The sequence below is a fragment of the Balaenoptera ricei genome, chromosome 11, assembly GCF_028023285.1.
Source record: "Balaenoptera ricei isolate mBalRic1 chromosome 11, mBalRic1.hap2, whole genome shotgun sequence".
NCBI lineage: Eukaryota > Metazoa > Chordata > Mammalia > Artiodactyla > Balaenopteridae > Balaenoptera > Balaenoptera ricei.
In genome coordinates this window covers 105,536,217-105,558,904 of record NC_082649.1, presented here as the reverse complement: position 1 = coordinate 105,558,904, position 22,688 = coordinate 105,536,217, and the positions used below count along the sequence as shown (strand labels likewise).

Sequence of the window (22,688 nt, the reverse complement as noted above, 5' to 3'; positions counted from 1 at the left end):
GAAACGCACACGAAGATAAGTAAGAGCAGCACTACTTATAGGAACCTTGATCTCTGCTCAGAGGGCGGCAGAGGCTCCAGGAGAGAACGGCCGCTGGCAGAGACACGAAGCCTTTCCTAGGAGTGGCTGCTGAGCTGAGCCTTGAAAGAGGAGTTTGTCACGTTGGGGAGGAGAGGCCAGTCCAAGCAGAGACCAGCCTAAGCGAAGGCCTGGAGATGAATAACCTCACTGCTTGGGGAACTGCAGGCAGCTGGGAGAGCCTGGAGCAGAGGGTGCCGGGGGCAATGGGAGGGGAAGGAAGGTGAGGACTGGGCAGTGCGGTGGCCGGTTGTCAAAGCTCTGTACACCTACGGGGGAGGGACAGGCCTGAGATGTCTGAGGGGTCCTGTCGGCGGAACTGGGTGACGAGCAGGCGTGGGGACAGTGTGACACTAGTCTGAGCTTGTGGCATCCGCACTTGGGCTCCCACCCACGGCCCCAGGCTCTCCCTCCCCACTGTGGGCTCAGCTCTTGGACCTGCAGGACAGGCTGGGGAAGTGGGATTGGGAAGAAACAAGGAAAAGATGGGCCCAGAATTGGAAAGAACTGACGGGCGAGGCGCATTGAAATCCGAGGCCCAGGGCTGGGCCGGACGGAAGCCCAGGGGTCATCCGGAATCAGTGGAATCCCACAGATGGGACAGCGCTTCTGTAATTGCAGCTTATTTGGCACCCAGGGCTCAGTGCCAGAACTTTCTGGTCAACTGTCTACATTTCCTCTTGGAAATGATACGACATTTCAAGCACTTGAGTTTCCCTCCAAAATCAAGCAAATCCAGGCTCTAACCAATGGAACTTGGTCTGCCCTTTCGGCTCTTTTATTTGATTTTCCTGGTCGTCTGTTTTGAGGAGCAAACAGAAGGGAGATGGACGTTTTCTTAGCAAGAAAAGGCTGGCGAAGGACAGGGAGGGGTTAGTGGGTGAAAAGGGTACGTGCACACGAGAGAGTGCCACCACCTGTGTCCTGTGAGCCCAACACACCTAGACAGGCCTACGGCGTGACCCGGAAGTTTGTAAAAGGCAGATGAGCCTACTTTCCACCCTGTTCTGAAGGGCTTTTTTTCTGAAAATACCCAAGAGAGCCCTGTGTTAACTAAGAAGGGACAAGAAGCTAGGTCGTGTCTTCTAGGGCTTTAGGCTCCAAATCTGGAGCTCCGAAATGAGTGAAGAAGAAAACCAGAGAGCAGACAACCAGGGTGCGAAGGACATTGTCGCGAGCATTATATTAGCGTGAAGAGACCGTCTTCCACACGTGAGCCAGAGCGGCCCCTCCACCTAGACACAGGGGCAGCCTCACTCCTGGAAGCCCACAGGCTGCAAAATCCTTGTCTGTCTCCTATGCTGCCACCTGACAGCTCCTACCCCTCTCGAGTGTTTGACCAGTGCATTACTCTGATCCATCGTGTCAGCGAAACTTTCTCCCCACCTGAAGGCTCAGCTTATTTCTTAGCCCTTCAGCCTCTGATCGGCTCTATCCAACCTCAAAGGAAACATTTAAGAGAGCTTCGCCCCTACAGCCATCAATCATAGATGTAGCGGACAATTAAATTGAGAGCGAGCAAACCTAAGACCAGCGGCTTCAGGGAGTCCTGCTTTACTTACACAATGTCCTGGAACACGTAGGAGGAAGAATGACCATCACATGGAGTGCATGGGAAGAACTAAAAGGAAATTCCTATCATAGTACTTGGGAGTAGTTTACAGCACATGTCCATCCTCCTCACCCTTCTCCGCCTTTACATAGTTACCTATAAGTTAACCTTTGCAACAACTTATGAAATTGGAATTATTATCCGAAACTTACAGATGAGAAAATTGAGACTTAGAGAAATTATACTGACCAAAGTTGTCCAGCTATAAGTGGTGACACAGGCATATGAACCATGGTCTGTTTCCAAAAGCCCACATGCTTTTTCCCTGGCCCATGGGAGCTTACAACAGTGAATATATTATTAAAGCTTGTTGAGCCATGCAAGCAACTTTGGGAGCTGGGCAGAACTGCTCCAGACTCATCCTCCCCTTTGGGGTGCAGCCTACCACCTGAAGGCAGGAAAGAATAAGCCTGCCACCTGAAGGCAGGCCTGCAGGGAGAAGGATGTCAGGAACCAGCCCCGCTGTGTTCAAGGCCCCATGGACAGCAAGTCCTAGAGGATGTCAGGGAAGGACCACGCCCCCGCCCTTGGCCAGCGCCCGGCCAGGCTTGGTGTGGGGAGACGGTTCCTCCCACGCCCTGCAGAGGGAAAGACTCTATGACCACCAACCACAAGGAGAGCAGGTCTTCATCTTGGCAGAAATGAAAGAGAGAGAGGCATTTTCTTCTATGATCCACACCCCCCGACCCCACCAAAAAAAACTAAAGTATATATTTTGCACTGGAGGTCCACTGGGGTATGACTTGCAAAGATAACTTCTATTTACCTGTTTTTGAACAAAGGAAAGTCAGGCTCAGAGGTTCTGATGGCATATAAATTAAAGATATGAGGTATCTCATCGAAATTCTAAAGATGTGCTGATCCTACCCCAGGATCAAAAGAGTTCTCTTGTAGTGCTGGTGCTGACTTATTAATAAAGACCGTGCTTTTATTTGATTATTTATCTAATCAGCATTCACTTTCAGTTTAAGCTCATTAAGTCGCTGGTAACAGAGTGGTGCTGAGAGTGTACTTGGTGGTAGAATTACATCCAAGTGAGACAGACAGTGTGTTCAGGGGTGGACGGTCAGAAACAAAGGCAGAGCCTGCAAGCCCGTGTCACCCGAGTGGAGCCTGTGAACTGCCTGACAACCAAACAGAAAGGGCACCTACGTAAAAGTTTAGTTTTGTAGCGTAAGGGCTGAACGTTATAATTAAATACACTTAGTAAAAGGGAACCGAAAATGACAAGCACTCTAATTATTTCAACAACCGAGAGAATAATACCCATTCTTTATATGCTTTACGTTGGGGAAGCTTTCTTAACGGGCTTTTATGTGAACTTCTGATTACGACCAGGTTGCTGGCTGCTGGGTGTGCCCAGACTGGCTCTGAGCGACTTGCATTTCATGTTTGCCCCCACTGACTGGTCTTCTAAAGTGCTCGTAATATAAACCAGCCTAATAGTATCTCTTACGGAGCAGGTAGCTAAATCATCTTGTTCTTACCTGATGGGTGGTTGCCATGGTCAACTGCTACAGATAAATCCTCTTCTTTAAGCCCATCCTGGCCCCCAGATAGGAAATTCCACTTTTTGTTGGACTAAGAAGCCTCCAGCCGCCCCAGTGCCACACTGGAAGAGGGCCTGTGAACAACAGAGTGTGCAGTTAACTGAGGCTGGCGTGTCCCCTCCTTGGAAACGCTGCTGCTCAGACTTGGCACAGTAACGGGCTAAATTATTTATCCAGGCGGAAAAGAGGGAAAGCAGCTAAGAGCTTCCCGAGTTTATAGCCTTGATCCCTGGGTTCGTACTGAGACAGGAAACAGGTCAGGCTCCATAGGCAAAGAGAACAAAAAGGTTCCCTCTGAAGTCCTCTTATGTCTGCGTGAGTCCCAACCAGGGTGAAAATAAGCTGTTCCCATCAATCTTCTCGGATTCACTGAGTACCGTGTGTCAGGCACTGTGAGATATAAGACAGATGAAAAGTGGTCTTTGCCCTCAGTGAGCCTGTAACACATCCACTAGGCCAGAGGAAGCCGAAGAGAAGTTAACTTTCTGGTTCATTCATTCCAGACCCACACATGTCAGGCACTGTGCTAGGTCCTGGGGTGCAGCACTGAAGGAAGATAGGAAACCATGTGATGATGGACGGAAGGACCATCCGACCAGCATGATGATGGGAAAGGAATTAAATAACACAAAAGAGGAAATGCCATGAGGTGTCACGTGATTAATCTCTAAGTGACACATTGGGTAAAGGCCATGTGATGAGAGCAGTCTCAGTTCTGGTCTTGGTGTTGCTATAAACAACAGAGCCAAGCCCTCACCCACACCCCACTGCACTGACCCTTTCAGGACCCTCCACGGGTAGCCTGAGGCCAGCACTCTCCCAACTTTGATTGGTCGTGTAGACCAAGTCACCAGGTTGGGTCTGCATGGAACGAGGTCACCGATGAGAGGACTGTCTCTCCTTCCAGGGGATTCACCTCCATCCCAGGAGCCACGCTTCAGATCAGGAAATATAGCCCTGACATTTAAGACCTTTCATTGTGGTACAAAAAAGGTCACCTACAAACTTGTGCTTCTTATTACAGTGGATTGGAAATTCTTATGCCATTACTTTCCCATGGAGCGTTGTACTTAAAGTCACAATTATGTAAATAATATTTCTGCTACTTGTGACAGTCTCTGGACTTCTGAGTGTAATTTGTATCTCTTTTAAGGTACTTGTCATGATGTCGCTATCTGTTTATTTGTGTATATGGCCCTTTGCACCCCATTAATTTCTTTTTTTTTAAAGATTTTTTTTGATGTGGACCATTTTTAAAGTCTTTATTGAATTTGTTACAATATTGATTCTGTTTTATGCCTTGATTTTTTGGCCGCGAGGCATGTGGGATCCTAGCTCCCCGACCAAGGATCGAACCCTCACCCCCGGCACTGGAAGGCGAAGTCCCAATCACTGGACCGCCAGGGAAGTCCCCACCCCATTAACTTCTTAACGGCAAGAAACATACCTCACTCATCTTTCTCAGCTCCTCATCAAGAGCATGCTGCCTTGCGTGTAACAGGTAATCAGGGAATATCTATTGAATGAACTGTGTCACTCAAAAATGGAAGACGCATCACGCATTTGTGTTTGGGGCTTCCCTCTGACCCCCAAACCTGAAATTTACCAAAGATTGGCCCTGCTCTAATGGGGAAAAATTCCTGCCACTTAAGAAAAGAGGGGGGGCTTCCCTGGTGGCGCAGTGGTTGAGAATCTGCCTGCCAATGCAGGGCACACGGGTTCGAGCCCTGGTCTGGGAGGATCCCACATGCCGCGGAGCAACTAAGCCCGTGCACCACAACTACTGAGCCTGCGTGTCTGGAGCCTGTGCTCCGCAACAAGAGAGGCCGCGATAGTGAGAGGCCCACGCACCGCGATGAAGAGTGGCCCCCGCTTGCCACAACTAGAGAAAGCCCTCGCACAGAAACGAAGACCCAACACAGCCAAAAATAAATAAATGAATTAAAAAAAAAGGAAACACCCATGCATCTTTAAAAAAAAAAAAAAAAAGAAAAGAGGGAGAAGGACTTCCCTGGCGGTCCAGTGGTTAGGACTCTGCGCTTCCACTGCAGGGGGCCCGGGTTCGACCCCTGGTTGGGGAACTATGATCCCGCATGCCGTGCGGAGTGGCCAAAAATAAAAAATAAAATAAAATAAACAAGAAGAGAAGGAGAGACAGGCTGGCAATGATGGGGATGGAAAGGATGTTTGCCTCTCTAGCCAGCTCTGTGGAATCATAACGAACAGGAAGGCAGATGTCAGAACCGGGTCACCCTCACGTTCAAACCGGAAATTCTTCCTCTAAAGGGAGGGTCATTGTGTGAGCCAGTGTTGGATGTTGTAGGTTATAAAGCCTGTGCTGGAATCAGCCTCATGGGTGAGCACAAACAGATAGAACACTATGGATAAAACGAGATTAGCCTTGGCTATGGAGTGCACAGTAGACATTACTATTGCTTACAAATTATCTCAGAAGAAGCACCAGGCAAGAGGAGCACACCAAGGTCCATGAGCCTGAGATACAGACCCTGCAGAAAGGGGGCACTGCCCACGGGGACGTCTCAGCTCTGGTCACCTTCTTTCTGTGTCACCCTCTGCAGGTGGAATCGGCTGCACAGGTCGAGACAAGGGTCAGGTTCGGAAGTGCCTTGACGTGGTGGAGATCTACAACCCGGACGGGGACTTCTGGAGGGAGGGCCCACCCATGCCCAGCCCCCTGCTCTCACTTCGCACCAATTCTACCAATGCAGGAGCCGTGGACGGGAAGCTGTACGTCTGCGGGGGCTTCCACGGAGCAGGTACTGGTCGAGTTTTAAATGTTTTGTAACCTCCTTTGATGTCGATTTTGACCTCCCTTAACTGACCCAATGAACAATCCTAAGAGCAGGGTGGGCACTGGCAGAAGCAGTGACCTTGGGCGACTCACCAACCTCTGACCTTGGGTTTTCATGTCTACAAAGTGGGGCTACTCCCTCCACGGGCTGTCATAAGAATTAAGTGAGATCTGGTCTGTAATGTGTCTGGCACACAGCAGACACACAATAAATATGAGTTGAACACGACAAGAGGAGAAATGGGGGAGGGAAAGCTAATGCCAGATTGTAGGACTAAAGGAGAGATTTAAAAATATGAAGAGGGACTTCCCTGGTGGGGCAGTGATAAGACTCTGTGCTCCCAATGCCGGGGGCCCAGGTTCAATCCCTGGTCGGGGAACTAGATTCCACATGCTTGCTGCAACTGAGAGTTTGCATGCCGCAAGCAAGGAGCCCACATGCTGCAACTAAGGAGCCCGCCTGCCGCATCTAAGACCTGGGGTAACCAAAATAAATAAATAAATTTTTTTTAAAAATAAATAAAAATATAAAGAACACAGGGAAATAGGGGAATGACCAGAAACGCGGGGGGTTAGCTCTGCATTTATTGATCTTTACTGAAATCCTGCCCTCGGAAAACTCTCTTACTCCCCATTACTGACACGAGAAATAAATTGCTTGAAAGCCTTTCTAAGATAATACCTAATCTACGTGTTTATTACCAAACTCAGCTTCCACATATCTAATTGCTACCATCATTGCAATCTACAGTACGGATTTATAGTTTTTTAAAGTAACGGAGATTTTTATTCTTTATTTTATTTTTTTTAATATTTGTTTATTTATTTGTTTATTTTGGTTGGCTGTGCCGGGTCTTAGTTGTGGCACACGGGATCTTGTAGTCGAGGCATGCGGGCTGTTGGTGGTGGCATGCAGAATTGAGTTCCCCAACCAGGGATTGAACTGGGGCTCCCTGCCCTGGGAGCACGGAGTCTTACCCACTGGACCACCAGGGAAGTCCAGGGAGATTTTTAAATATGCACAAATTTAATAAGTAACTGTCTCCAAAGTTTGATTAGTTGCATCAGTAAGTAAGGCAGAATGCAGTTACAGTAAAAATGACTAACAGTTTAATTCTAACCTTCCTAATAGAAGTACTAGGCCAGGACACATCCAGGAAAAACATGCCCCAGGAGTACTTACAATTTTGGAAGCATGCCCAATTAAAATAGAGCTGTCCCTGCAGCAAAACCAAGCCTGCTATACACCTCCCTTCATTTTTAAAGCACATAATTATATGTAAGTTAAAGAATAAAGTTTTCCTTAGAAATTAAAAGAGACTTAGGAGGTATCTGAACCAAATACAGTGAGTGGACCTTATTTGGCTCTTGATTCAAACAAATCTTCTGGAGAAAGATATTTTTCAGGTAATCTGGGAAATCTGAGTGTGGACTGGAGTATTAGATGATATTAAGGATGGTTAATTTTGTCAGGTCACAATAATAATGACACTGTAGTTTTATATGAAAGAGGAAGAAAAAGGAAAAACGTTATGAACGATGAGAGACTGTGTAGAAGTTTTCATGGATGAAAATGATATGCTGTCTGGAACTTGTGTTAATCTACTCCAGCAAATATTTTTTAAAAAGTGAATGGGGATGGGGGGGCAAGAATAGATTTTACAACGTTGGAAAAATGTTGATCATTGTGAAAGCTGGATAATGGCTACAGGGGCTTTCTTTACTAGATTTTTTTTTTCTTTCCGTGCCACTCAGCTTGTGGGATCTTAGTTCCCTGACCAGGGATCGAACCCCAGGCCCTTGGCAGTGAAAGCGTGGAGCGCTAACCACTGGACTGACAGGGAATTCCTTATTTACTGGTTTTTGTATTCTTGAAAGTCCCCATGATAAGAAGCTTCAATCTTTCTTTCTCTATTTGTTCTTCAGAGAACTTTCCAAAACTTTTTTTTTAACGGTTCTAATATCTTTTATATTACACATCACATGCTTGTGTAAAGGTAGTAACCTGTCACAGTAGCAGGAAACCTGGCAGGGCATGGAGATCTTGTAAAGACCCTTGTTGGAGCCCCGTGAGTGAGGAGGCCTTGGAGGAGACAGGAGAGCGCCCAGGTGCTGAACCACTCGCCACCCGCCCCCCAACTCCACCCCAACTCCCACCAGGGTCCTGCTCTCCATCCCCTGGCTGCGGGCTTTCTCTTGACCAGAAGAGAAGGGCAGAGAATACAGAGGGCGGCCTCAGGACCTCCAGAGCAGTGGGGGGTAATTACTGTCTAAGGATCTAGAAGATACTCTCTTTTGTCTTGTTTCCTTGTCTTATCTTCCTTTGTATAATACTGAGTTAGAGAATTGATATCCCCAGTTTTTCAAGAATGTCTGAACTCACGCTCTGAGCCAATGTCTTTTCTTGGAACTCTAATGGACTAATAATGCTTCCAGCCAGAGGGAAAGGGATTTACTACGCGAGTTCTCAAAGTCCCTTTTAATTATTTGGTTTTAAGATGGAAGATTGTCCGGGATTAGCTGAGTGAGGTGTCAATGGGGTTTTACGGAAAACAGAACAATTGCATAATAGCGTGCCCATTACGAACTAGAGATCTCACCGTCAGACCTAAAAACAGGCACTGAATTTTCTCTCCTTGTGTGACACAAACCTACTCATCCCATTTATTTACTCAAAAAACCACAGTCAAGAAAGTACTCTTTTAATCTGTTTAGTTAATTCCATAAAAATGTATTGAAACAAACTGTTCAGGCACTTGGGCTACAATTTTGAGACACTCAACGGTTGATGGGACAGATAGACACCAAAACACGTAATAAACATAGTAATTGGATATTGGTTAAAATAGTAGGTTGAACACCTTCATTTTCTCCCACGTCCCACGAAAATGACAGTAAATGGAATGAACACAGCCAGACAAAGAGAAGAGGAGAGAAGGCAACAGCAACACAGTTTTGGAAGCAGGAAAGCAGATGGATGAGTAACTGCCCAGACATGAGACAGTTCAGTGCTAACCTGGCAACAGGAAAGGAAGCACGAACCACAGAACCCCAGGGAGTCTTGGGGGTGGACGACAAGTCTGGAAGAGGGAATGAGGGTGACGCTGAAAACACGAGGACAGCGGCAAAACAGGAAGACCCCCATCTCCCGCCCTTCCCTCGACCCTGAGATAAAGCCCCTCCTGCACCCCAACAAAGACCGAAGCTAAGGATGGGGGTGGGGCAGGCAATCAGTACCAACAACAGGGAGCTGAAGAGAACAGCTACATACTGAATCTTGAGATCATCAGCTTTCTTCCTTTTCTGGCTCCCAGACGTGGGCAGCCATAACCTCCAGGCAGGAGACTGGAAGATTCTTCTTTGGGGATCTGACCAGCCCCAAAATAAGGCAAAGCCAAATCACCCCATAGAGAACCTCACAGAAAAGGCTTCCGTGGTATCCCTCTCTTAAGGATGAGCAAACAGCTGGGGCTCATCAGACCTTTGAGGAAAGCATGTACAGAAAAGACAGAAATCAAAACATAAAGAAGAAAAGCACCTGGAGGAAACAGGCTGTGCCAGGAGGAGAAGCGTCCTCGGAGAGACGAAAGAAAACGTCTGTCAGCGCAACAGGAAAAGGATACTTAAAAGAGTTCTTGGAGGTTACAAATATGATAGCAGAAATTATATATACAATAGAAAACTTGGAGTGTAGAGTGGAAGAAACTTCTCAGGAAGCAGAGCAAAAAGCAATTAGATAGAAAATGAGAGAAAGAGAAAGTAAGTCCGTGAGGTCCAATGGTTGAATAGGAGTTTCAGTGAAAAATAAATAGAGAAAATGGAGGGACAAAACATCTATGAAATAAATTAGGAAAATTTCCCAGAACTAAAGTTACCAGTTGAAAGGAAACTCCTCATCCCCAGCAGCGTGGAAGAAAACGGACACAAAGTAAAGCACATCCCTGCAATGTCACAGAATGCCGGGGACAAATGAGGATCCTGAAAAGCTGCCGGAGAGAAAGGACTCATCTCGTAGAAAGTGTCAGGAATCAGAATAGCACCACACTTAGGAAACATGACACTGGAAGCTAGAAGAAAATTAAGCTAAGGCCTTCAAAAGCCCTAGAGAAAAGTTATCTTCTACCTACACTTCTGTACCTGCTGAGCCTCTAAGTGTGGGAGCAGGTTTTCAGGCATGCAATGTTCCCAAAATTTATCCCCTGTGCTCCCTTCTGTTAGGTTTTGCTTCACCAAAAACGAACACCTAAGCCAAGTACTAGTGGACAGGGGGCCAGGAGACAGGATTAAACACAGTGGAGGGAAGGATGTTGAGGGGAGATCCAGGGATGACAGCTTGTACAGTGGCCTGAACAGCCAGTTCAGAAGGCAGCTGGTCAAAGGCTCTCGGGGGGGGGGGGGGACTTCCAGAAGAGAAAACTGATCAAATCTTAATGTTCTGCAAGATTTAGACACTTGGAGAAGAGCAATGAAAACTAACAAAAATAAAACAATTGACTTGAGAGGAAACAAGCAGTTGTGCAGGAAAGGAGTGTGCCACCCGGTCATGTGTGAATAGCATTGATAACAATCACATCTAATCATGTCAGTGGTAAACACGGAGCCTCAACCGTTCGGGGGAGTGGGGCAGACACGGTGGGGATGTGGAAGAAAGCTGAAACCACATTTTCTACAGTGGAAGTCAGGAGTGCATGGCTTCATCTGAGAAATCTAGAAGTTGCAATAGGGACTTCCCTCATGGTCCAGTGGACGCGGGTTCGATCCCTGGTCGGGGAACTAAGATCCTATGGGCCACGGGGCAACTAAGCCCGCGTGCCGCAACTGCTGAGCTCAAGCGCCTCAACTACAGAGAAGCCCGCGTGCCACAAACTAAAGATTCCGCGTGCCTCAGTGAAGATCCCGTGTGCCGCAACTAAGACCCGACACAGCCAAAAAAATAATAATAATAAAAATAAAGAAAATAAATTTTTTTTAAAAAAAAAGAAGTTGCAATAGTATAAAATACGTTATTTATAGATGACAGTGTTCAGTGCCAGAAGAATCAGCCAGGTTGAAAGGCAGAAAATGGGGAGGTGGGTAGGAGACAACCATTTTTAAGGCCTGAACCTTGTTAGGCTGTTTGGCTCTTTAAATCGTGCGCGTGTATAACTGATAAAACAAAAGCAAATTTGAGATACATAAATAAAGTACATGTAAGAGAGGAACAACGAGGGGAGTATTAAGGAAAATATTAGCAGGTGAGCCTGCTGGGAGGTAATCCTCTGTGGGTCTCATGCATCTCTGAGCATCTGGGAGCAGAGACACTGCCTGCCTTTGTTCCGGACGACCCTTTCAAGCGTGTCTGTACAGCAGACAACCTTAGAAGAGAGAGACAGTGTCTCCCTCCACCGCAAGGGCCATTATAAAAGCTTTCGGTTCCTAAGCTTAGGGCTCCCCTCCTACAAGGCAGTCCACTGATTGTACAGGTGTCGCCTGACACTCTCCATGCTGCCCTGTGGGATGTGAGGCTCAAATAACTGTACTTTTAAAATGCAGACACGCTGGCTGCTGCTGTTGCTACGAGTGACCCTGTCCTTCCTCTATGACAGGAGTTTCGTGTTGTAAAGTCTAAGACTCTTCACAGTTCTTCACAGAACTGTTGAGTTCTTTGACTCAGCAGAGGAAAGACAGAATCAAAAACTCTGTTCTCGACCCCCAGCACAGAGTGAGGAAGCCAACATTATGTTTCCAAAAGATCAGAGCTCATAACACCAACTCTTCACACACTTACAGAATATAGAAGAGGAGGGAACATTTCCCAACTCTTTCTATGAGGCCGGAATATCCGATAGCAAAACTGGACAAAGACATGCCAGAAAACTACGGGCCAATATCCCTTATGAATACGGTTGCAAAAATGCTCAGTAAAATACTAGCAAGCTGAATGTAGCAACATACAAAAAGAATTATGCATTCTAACCAAGCAGGCTTTATGCCAGGAATGAAAAGTTGGTTCACCATACAAAAATTAATCAGTGTAATACACCGTATTAGGCAGACCTGCTCTAAAAAAAGAAAGTTACAGAAAATTCTTCAAATGAAAGGCAAATGGTATCACTGAGAAACTTGGAACCTCAGGAATCCAAGAAGACAAAGAGAAATAGTGAATACCCGAGTAAATATAATGGACGTTTTTCTCCTCTTCAATTCTTTAGCACATGAATGACAGTCGACAGTAAAAATTTTAACACTGTCTGATAGTGTTCTCAGTGTGGGTTAGTGTTACACAGAGAGGACTGTCTCCCTTGTGGTGACAATTAAACGTAATGGGGTAGGTAGGTTAAGGGACTAGATGGGAGTGAGGGGGGTTCCTGCACCCACTTGAAGTGATGAAGTATCAGTGAAATTGTCTGTTAAAAGTTACTGTACTCCTGGGCTTCCCTGGTGGAGCAGTCATTAAGAATCCGCCTGCCAAGGCAGGGGACACGGGTTTGAGCCCTGGTCCGGGAAGATCCCACATGCCGCGGAGCAACTAAGCCCGTGTGCCACAACTACCGAGCCTGCGCTTTAGAGCCCGCAAGCCACAGCTACTGAGCCCACGTGTCACAACTACTGAAGCCCGCGTGCCTAGAGCCCGTGCTCCGCAACAAGAGAAGCCACTGCAATGAGAAGCCCATGCACCGCAACAAAGAGTAGCCCCCGCTCACCGCAACTAGAGAAAGCCCGTGCGCAGCAACGGAGACCCAATGCAGCCAAAAATAAATAAATAAATATATATTTTTTAAAAAGTTACTGTAATTCTTAGAACAACTACCAAAAAACAAACTATACAAAGAAGTATGCTTAAAAATTCAAGATAAATTAAAATGGGATATTTAAAATATTCACGTAATCCAAAAAGAAGAAGGAAAGGGGAAACAGAGGAGCAAAACATAAAAGAAATAATAAAACAGTGGACCTGAATCCCAGTGTGTTGATATTTACATGAAATACAGTGGTCTTTTTTAATATATAAATTTATTTATTTATTTTTGGCTGCGTTGGGTCTTCGTTGCTGCACACGGGCTTTCTCTAGTTGTGGCGAGTGGGGGCTACTCTTCGTTGCGGTGTGCAGGCTTCTCATTGTCATGGCTTCTCTTGTTGCGTAGCGCAGGCTCTAGGTGAGCAGGCTTCAGTAGTTGTGGCTTGCAGGCTTCAGTAGTAGTGGCTCGTGGGCTCTAGAGTGCAGGCTCAGTAGTTGTGGTGCACGGGCTTAGTTGCTCCATGGCATGTGGGATCTGCCCGGACCAGGGCTCGAACCCGTGTCCCCTGCAATGGCAGGCGGATTCTTAACCACTGCGCCACCAGGAAGTCCCAATACAGTGGTCCTTATCAAATCATTTCACCTCACAGACCTTCCACTTACTTAATCTCATTTTTTTAAGTATTTTTCTTAAGAAAAAGAAAATAAAAAACTAATTTTCTTGAAAGCACCATTTCCTGTTTGAACTCCTGTGTATCTTGAAGGGTAAAACACATTCTATGTTTCTTACAAATAAGCCCAGGGAATTCCCTGGTGGTCTAGTATTTAAGACGCCACATTCCCAGTGCAGGGGGCAGGGGTTCAATCCCTGTTCAGGGAACTAAGATCCCGCGCAATGCACGGCGCGGCCAAAGGAAAAAAAAAAGGCCCAGAATACTCAGAAGTTTGTTTATAGTCATTACTTGGGATGCCAATTACCCCTTGATCAAAAGTGGTTTTGTACATCCATTCCTTCAATCGGTGGAAAATATAAAATCTCTGATTAACTAATTGAATTTCCAGACAGCGGAAGACTGTTTCTGTGCCACGTGATTTTACAGTACGCTGATGTACCGCAGCGAGCGGCAAAGGACTCCCCCCCAGCCCAACCTCATTCGCAGAGGCAACTGCACGTCCTCAGACGGTCGTGTGGCTTTGGTTCTGGTTTTGCCCAAACCGGGTCCCTCCTCTAAGAGGTGCTCACTGCGGTCGTGCCTTGGTGACACTCATCACCTTCTCCTTCCTGCTTGAGTCGGGGGCAGCCGTATCACCCTTTTTGCTGACCGTTGGCTCCACCTCACTAGAGAGGGTAGGTAACACCCCCGCCTGAGGACAAGCCCACCAGCTGGACAGGCCAGGTCAGCCTGCGCTCAGTAACCCATTTTATGATTTATGATTGACTCACATACCTATTCATTCAAAATGCAATGGAACTTGAGATGGCTTATAGAGAGGCACACAATAAGATAGAAATTAAAATAAATCAGGGGGCTTCCCTGGTGGCGCAGTGGTTAAGAATTTGCCTGCCAATTCAAGGGACACAGGTTCGAGCCCTGGTCCCAGAAGATCCCACATGCCGTGGAGCAACTAAGCCCGTGCGCCACAACTACTGAGCCTGTGCTCTAGAGCCCACGAGCCACAACTACTGAGCCCACGTGCCACAACTACTGAAGCCTGCGAGCCTAGAGCCCGTGTTCCACAACAAGAGAAGCCATGACAATGAGAAGCCTGCACACCGCAACGAAGAGTAGCCCCCACTCGCCACAACTAGAGAAAGCCAGTGTGCAGCAACGAAGACCCAACGCAGCCAAAAAAAAAATCAGGAAATGGGATGAAGGGAAAATAAAGACATATACACACCACTATATATAAAACAGATAAAACAACAAGGACCTACTGTACAGCACAGGGAGCTCTACTCAGTACTCTATAATGACCTATATGGGAAAAGAATTTTAAAAAGAGTGGATATATGTGTGTGTATAACTGATTCAGTTTGCTGCGCACCTGAAACTAACACAACATTGTAAATCAACTATACTCCAATATAAAATAAAAATTTTTTTAAAGAGGAAAAAAAAGCAAGCCAGATGGGGGTAAAGTTGCCCGCGCTCTCATGCACTGGCTGTATAAGGACCACCAGTTCATCTCTGGTCCCTCTAGAGGCCAGGGTTGAAAGGCCCACACGCCCAGCTATGGATTTGCAGTGTCCTCAGAGGGGAACAAACCACTGCTAGAGGGGCACAGCTTTTAAACATGCAGAATTTCTCCCCGTAGCCTCATATAGGGCACGGGGAAATGTCCTCAGTAATATTTCTGTAATAAATAAAATGCAAGTCAGCATTTCACCAAAGAGCACGTCAGAAAAAAAAAAAACCTCTATAAGGGACTAAAAAATATCCCACGCTTTCAGTTTTCTGACAGTCTCACTGAATTGAACAATGAGATCTAGACTAAGGTGGTGCTTCTCAAGTTTGTCCACTGGAGTATCTCCAATAACAGGGAGCAGCCCTAAGGCACGTGGGGCTACAGCTGAGGCGTCTGCCACACCCACGGCATGCCTTTGGCATTCTCATCTTCAAACGCTCACGCGAATTCTTTATTTGCTTCATATAAAATAACGTTTTCAACTGCTGACCCCTGGAGGCGGCCGGCCTCAGGGAGAGTTTCCTGACTCCTCGAGTGAGTAAGATGCTGCTGCATTAAGTGTCTGTTTTTGGAGAATTAACTGAACTGAAACGAGCTGACACTGAGTTCAGCCACCGGTTTCTTTTTTTATTTTATTTTATTTTATTTATTTATTTATTTATTTAATTATTTATTTATTTATTTATTTATTTATTTATTTATTTATTTATTTATTTATTTATTTATTTATGGCTGTGTTGGGTCTTCGTTTCTGTGCGAGGGCTTTCTCTAGTTGCGGCAAGCGGGGGCCACTCTTCATCGCGGTGCGCGGGCCTCTCACTATCGCGACCTCTTTTGTTGCGGAGCACAGGCTCCAGACGCGCAGGCTCAGTAATTGTGGCTCACGGGCCTAGTTGCTCCACGGCATGTGGGATCTTCCCAGAGCAGGGCTCGAACCCGTGTCCCCTGCATTGGCAGCCAGATTCTCAACCACTGCCCACCGGTTTCTTCTTCCTTGTGAGAGGACAGCGTTTCAGGAGCCCAGGCTCACACACATGGGTAGGTACACAGCTCGCTCTCTGAGCTCCGTTAGGGTGGGAGCTTAGGAGACCACCGGGCTGGCCCACCGTGGTGAGTGCCCTGTCAGGCGGTCCTGGCGGGAGCCCGGACCCCCAGGGTGCCTTCTTCCTGAGTCCCCAGCCACACCCAAGTCTGGTACGACTCAGTACACTCTCCCCGTCCCAGTCAAGAAAGCTCACTCATTACCTTCTTTACTTCTTTGGCACTAATGCAGTAATTTTCATTCCATGTAAACTAGAGATTTCGAGGAAAGATGGTAATACGCATACATCGTTTAAAAAAATACGTCTCCCCAATAAACATTGAAATGAGCGAAAGGAAGCAAAATTAACGAAGAAAACTCTGTCTACTCTAAAATTTTACAAGCCCCAGCCTGCATTAATTTGAATAAAGACATTGCAAGTCTTCATCCAGCTAAACCAAAACAAAACGAAACAGAAACCCAGGTGTGTGAGTGGTAAAACACATGTTCCAAGACACTGGCAGTAAAGGAGTCAGAGAAGGCTCCTCCACCTCAACAGGAGGACGGGCAGGAAGAGGAAACGGTTGTCCTGGACGTCTGCCCCTCGATGGGCAGCCCCAGGGTCAGACCCGCCAGCCTCTCACCATCAGGACTCTGGGGGGAATGGTGGTTTCCAGCACTGACGCCTGCCAGCAGCCGCAGCGAGAAGGCCAGTGGCGGCCCCCAGCCTGACTGGGCCACCCACACCCCTCTCAGCTGCCCTCAAGCTGCCAAGCTACGTTCCGTCCAGTAAATCCCCACTTTGCTAAAGTCAGACAAACTTCGTGCCTGCTGGTGCCACCAGGAACTCTAACGGACTCAACAAGCATGATTCCTTTTGCACTTAACGACACAACTCAGAGACATATAAAACAGAAACTACACAAACCACAAGATAAATGGATAAATCCTCAAGAACTGCATGGACTTTGAGACACCTGTCTCAGCAAGTCACAGACCCAAAAGATTTTTTTTAAAAAAACTAAAGGAAAAAAAGATTTTGAGCTTCGTGTCTACGTAAGTTTTTAATTTAAGCTAATTACAATTAAATAAAAGTTAAAAATCAGCTCCTCAGTCTCACACTTCAAATGTGTCTAGTGGTTTCCGTATTGGACACTGCAGATTACAGAACATTTCCTTTATCACAGAGTTGTATTGGACGGAGCTGATATCAAGAAGATGTGATATAAATATATTTATATTCCATGGAATATTATTCAGCATAAAAAAGAAGGAAATCCTGCCACTTGCCACACAAGGATGAACCTGGAGGACATTATGCTAAGCGAGATAATCCAGACACAGAAAAACAAGTACCATATGATCTCACTTGCATGTGGAATCCACAATAATCAAACTCACAGAAGCAGAGAGTAGAAATGGTGATTGCCAGGGACTTGGGGGAGGGGGAAATGGGGAGATATTGGTCAAAAGCTACAGACCTCCCGTTATAAGGTGAAGACGTTCTGGGGATCTAATATATGGCTGGTGACTCTAGTTAATACTGGGAATTCCCTGGCGGTCCAGTGGTTAAGACTCGGTGCTTTCACTGCCGTGGCCCAGGTTCAGTCTCTAGTCAGGGAACTAAGATCCTGCAAGCCGCCCAACGCAGCCAAAAAAAAAAAACAAAAAAAATACTGTATTGTATACCTGAAATTTGCTAAGTGTTCTCAACACATACACACACACATACACACACACGTAACCATGCGGGGTGATGGGTGTGTGAATTAGCTTGATTGTGGTGATGGTTTCACAGCATGTGCACATCTCAATCATCACATCGTGTACCTTAAATGTATACAATTTTTATTTGTCAATTGTGCCCCAATAGAGCTGGAAAAAGTAAATACTCACTTCCATACCTAATTTTGTAACATTTTCCTTAAAGAGGGCCTCCCAAGTCATATAAGCTTTGGGTCCCACAGAGCCTGTCTCCTCCCGCCTCATCAACAAGCTTCAGGAAACACAGTCCCACTACGTCCTTCTTCATTCGAAAGGGCTCAGTGGTCTCCAGCACAGGCTTTGAGGATCGCAGATCTGGGTGGGAATTCCGGCTCTGCCACTTCTAACCATGTGCCTGTAGGCAGGTCCTCTGAGTCTTAACCCTTAGTCTGAAAACAGGGGTAAACGGGGGCTTGCCCCACAGGGTGACGTGACACAACATCTCAGTGCAGCCGGCTCACAGTGAGCACAGCACACGCAGCCCACTGTAAGCACACACTGAGTGTCAGCTACGACTATTTTCTGGTGTTTTTGCAGTGAAGATTCATTCAGGAAATGCAGGTGAAAAAGGGCATTTTCAGACAAACAAAAGCTGAAGGAGTTTGCCGTAAGAAGACATCCCCTACAGTATGTACTTCAGGCATAAGGAAAATTGTCCCTGATGAAGTATAAGATGCAGGAAAGAATGAAGAGCAATGCAAGTGTAAATACGTGGGTCATTCTGTGAGCATTTACTGTACAGAACAATAATAATAATGTCTTTCACAGTCCGCAGACAGAATGAAAATGCACATCAACAAAGGCTAATAAATTGGGAGGGAAGTAAATATAATTAAACTATTCTAAGGTGTTCCAAGAGGACGGTCAAGGTATTGATTAATCAGATCTTGGTAAGTTGGGTGTGCAAGTTTTAATCTAGGGTAACCCCCACCAAAAGAATAGAAATGGGGGGAATTCCCAGGAGATCCAATGGTTAGGACACAGTGCCTTCACTGCCGGGGCCCAGGTTCGATCCCTGGTTGGGGAACTAAGATCCTGCAAGCCACACAGCATGGCCAAAAAAAACGAATACAAATGGGGTTTATAATTTCTGAATCAGTGGAGGAGAAGAAATGGAATGATAAAAAACACTCAGTCTAAAAGACAGCATTAAAGGAGAAAAGAAAGAACGAGTGAGACAAGGACGGTTCACAAATGGGATGTTAGATTTAAACCAAAATATATCAGTTATTGCATTAAATGTAAATAGACTAAATGTTCCAGTTAAAAGACAAAAATTAACAGAATGTTCTTTAAAATTGTACCTTTTGCTAGTTATGATATTAGTCAAAAGAATTCTAATGGAACTTATTCTAGAGTAAGAGGGTCAATTAAATGATAAATTTATAAATGATAAAATTTGTATTTTGTATTTGTATGAATACAAATATATGAAATATTTTATATGAAATATTTTATATGAAATTTGTATTTACTTAATATCTCAAAATGTGTACACTAAAAATGGACAGAACTAAAAGGAGAAATAGACAAATCGATAATCTTAGTGGGATAGCTTCACACAGCTCTCTAACAGACAGAAGAAGCCCACAAAAAGCAGTAAATATGTAGACGATTTGAATAACATGACCTAATGGACATATATGAACTATAAAACCCACATCCTTTACAAGCGCACATAGACCATTTTCAAGTATTGATTGTTATATGCCAGGACTGGGCACTTTTCCATACTTTATCTCCTCTTATCATCATAAAGTTGTGAAACAGTCGTCTGGGCTGGAAATCTCCCATCTGCCCTCCCAACCCACTCATCCCTTCTCTATCTTACTCTGTGTCCTGCAAAGCCGACCTGTGTGGGCTGCATTCACAGGCTCCGTTCCCCTCTGGCCTCTGGTTGGGTCTAGCCAGAATTGCTGGGAGAAAGAAGGGTAGAATAAGGGTATTTGTTCTCCCCACCCCTCTGCGGGGCTGCCGGGAGGGTCCCTGGGGATGGCTAAGCTCCAGGCAGCTGCCCTCTCCAAGTTCCTGTTCCCACCCTTCCCCCTGCGGCCTTCCAGGTGGCAATGGCCCAGCTGCTCTTAGTCCTGGGGGCTGTGCCATCCCTCGTGGGTCTTCCTAAATGCTACCCACACCTTTCCAAACTCTCTTAAATTGCCCAGTTAGACTGTGCCATCTGTCTCCGGCAAGGACCCTGCCTGTGCCCCAGCATCCTGTCCGCAGTTAAGGAAACGTAAGCGCAGGGAGGCCAGTGACTCACACGAGGTCGTGAGACCTCCTCTCACAGGTGCAGAATTAAGGACAGGCTCCCCCCTTGCTGGCATCTTTAATAAATCGTTAGCACCACCCTGGTACACCCCTTCCACTTTAGACAACAGTATGCCCTGTCAGTGTGTCTGAATAACTCCTGAATGTGAGTGGTCACGTGGCCTTTCTTGGTTTCTTAAACATCAGGAACACTGTGTCTTCCACAGTACAGTATTCGTCTGTTTGTTAATTAATTTCTGCTGCATAATACCTTTTAGAGGAAGTTGTTTAATAGCAATGATGACCTCTGAGTTTAATACTGCGTGATATTTGATATTTTGTCCTCCTCCTTTGCTGTTTTTCAGATCGCCACGAAGTTATCTCCAAAGAGATATTGGAGCTGGACCCCTGGGAGAACCAGTGGAATGTCGTAGCCGTCAACGCCCTCATGCACGACAGCTATGATGTCTGCCTGGTGGCGAGGAAGAATCCCCGCGACCTCATCCCCCCGCCTTCAGAGTCAGTGGAGGAGGGTGGGGGGCACTGAGGTCTGTGCCTCTGTGGGACCCCTGAGGTGTCTGCCAAGGAGGCACTAGGGATGGAGAGCCCACAGCATGTGTGGGACGTGTGTGTTACATGCGTCGCGACGCTGTGCAGAGCGGCGTGCGCTGGGCGCTGCAGAGGGTGTGTGCAGAGTCTGCCCTCCGGTACCCAGGCTTTGCAGTGTCTTCCCCAAGCTTGGAGGGTAAGGATGGAACCGCCTGCTTCACCCACAGTTGAGCAGAATCAGAAAACAGCCGCTCCCAAAATATAATTTAGGGATGACATTTAAACAACACATAGAAATCCATCTATTTTACTTACTGTCTATGCTTCTGGAAGCCCAGTGGATTCAAAGAATGCATTTTGGTAGCTGTTCTTCACCAATTTCCCAGGAGTTTCACATGCACAAGGCTCTTGTTTAAGCAGGAACGGTCGGTAAATTCCCTAGAGCTTTCCCAGGGGAAGACCATCCTAGACTGAGACACTTTCTTCAGTGCAGAGCTGTGTGACTGTCATGACCGCTCCCCGTGTCCCCAGGTTCCAGCTGCTAACCCAGGCAGGAGGGACAGATCCATGGAAGCTGGAGCCAGTTGGAAACCTGCTTCTGCCACCACAAAACAGGACCAGTCAGACCCAGGGTGGGCTATCCCGAGTAGGCTAGACCCTCAGAAGGCAGGGCCACACCTGTGTCTTTGCAGGTGTATCCCAAGTGCCCATGGCAGTGCCTGGTACACGCGTGGGTCTTTGGGTGGTCAGCATGGGGATGCCGCTGCTCCAGCCATGTGACCACAGTGGAAGCTGCCAGTTTCCCTGGATGGCGTCGGCGGTGGGGGGCCTCGTAGGAGGGCCGTGACTTTTCTAGATGCACTGAGTTTGGGATCTAGGCTCTCGTCCCAGCTCTGCTTCTTAGCACGCTGCATGATCCTGGGCAGCCCAGCCTTTCTAAAGCCTTATTCTCCTCCCGTGCAGAATGGGAAGGAAAGTGCTCCCTAGGGTTGGAGGAGAACTGAGTGAGAAAGCGCTGAGCACAGTGTCCGTGAGACGCGAAACGAAGCGTTCTTTAGCTGCTGATACTTTCCTTATCATTATCGTCGTAATCAGCATCTCCCGAAGCACAGTGCCCAGAACACCCGGGCTTGGCGTGGCATCCTGGGGTTTCAGGGAGAGATGTGCATGGGGTCTGAGATCGCTCTGAAGCCCCGGCCCCTCCAGGTCCAGGTGGGGTGCTGATAACCCAGGGTTTCTTTTCGGCCCTGGATGCTGCTCGTCTGACCCGTATTTGTAACTCTGCCCTCCTGCTGTTGGATAGCGTGAGAGATTCTGCCTCAAACTTTTCCCTGTCTTCCCTGTCTTCACCTTAATTGAAGGCTGTCCCAATGTGGCATGGGGGACTCCTAAAACTGGGACTGTCTGCTAGTTCTGCTCCTTGTGAGACAGGACGGTTAGGCGCTGAGCAGGGGGCACGGGGGAAGTGGTCCGGATGCTGACAGGAGCTGCAGCTGCCAGTCACGCCGGCTCAGTCTGTGCTCGTCAAGGAGGCGTCACTGTTCTCACTGATTGACTTTATAATGAGCAAATGCTCTAAAATGAATATTAAATAAAATGTCACTGATGGAAGATCGCTTTCATTTTGGTTTTCGTACTGCAATCCAATGTAATTTTCATCTGAGGAGGGGACGCTCAGCACTTCCTGGGCAGGAACCAGAGTCAGGGATGACCAGCCTCAAGGACATCGGGAGCGAGGCCCAGAGGCCAGGACATGTGAGGTGGGCAAGGGCAGGAGGGGTGCGGTTCCCAGGGTGGCTGAAGCACCGGAAGAAGCCAAGACAAGGAGATGGGGCCACACAGAAGACCCCCAAGGCCACCCCAAGAGCCCGGCCTTTGTGTGTCAGCCACACACCTCCCAGTGAGGAAGTCCTTTAAGACCGTCCCCCACAGTCCAGTGTATTCGAGCAGGATGACAGCAGACACAGCAGATGGGCAGGAGGCCTCGCGGGAGCCCGTGTCTCAGCTGAACCAGCCCCATAGCAGTGGGAGCCGTGCAGGGCCAGTGCAGCCGGATGGAGGGCATCAGCAGTCTGCCGCGAGTCAGAGCCGGAGATGCCGGCAGTTTGAGCACAAGAGCACAGTGGGTCAGCCAAACCCAAAGACCAGAA

The 22,688-nt window shown here is 47.1% G+C and overlaps 1 protein-coding gene across 4 annotated transcripts in view; it reads left to right on the top strand.

Moving 5' to 3' along the window:
• The window catches only part of KBTBD12 (kelch repeat and BTB domain containing 12), a 55,048-nt gene extending 32,899 nt beyond the window's left edge, over positions 1–22,149 (top strand). For all 4 annotated transcript variants that reach the window (XM_059940513.1, XM_059940516.1, XM_059940515.1 and 1 more), the window contains exons 5-6: positions 5,820–6,017; positions 20,355–22,149. In XM_059940513.1, coding sequence (XP_059796496.1) covers positions 5,820–6,017; positions 20,355–20,536 — 380 coding nt within the window. In that variant the 3' untranslated portion in view covers positions 20,537–22,149. The remainder of the gene's footprint in view (positions 1–5,819; positions 6,018–20,354) is intronic.
• Positions 22,150–22,688: the final 539 nt, after the last annotated feature.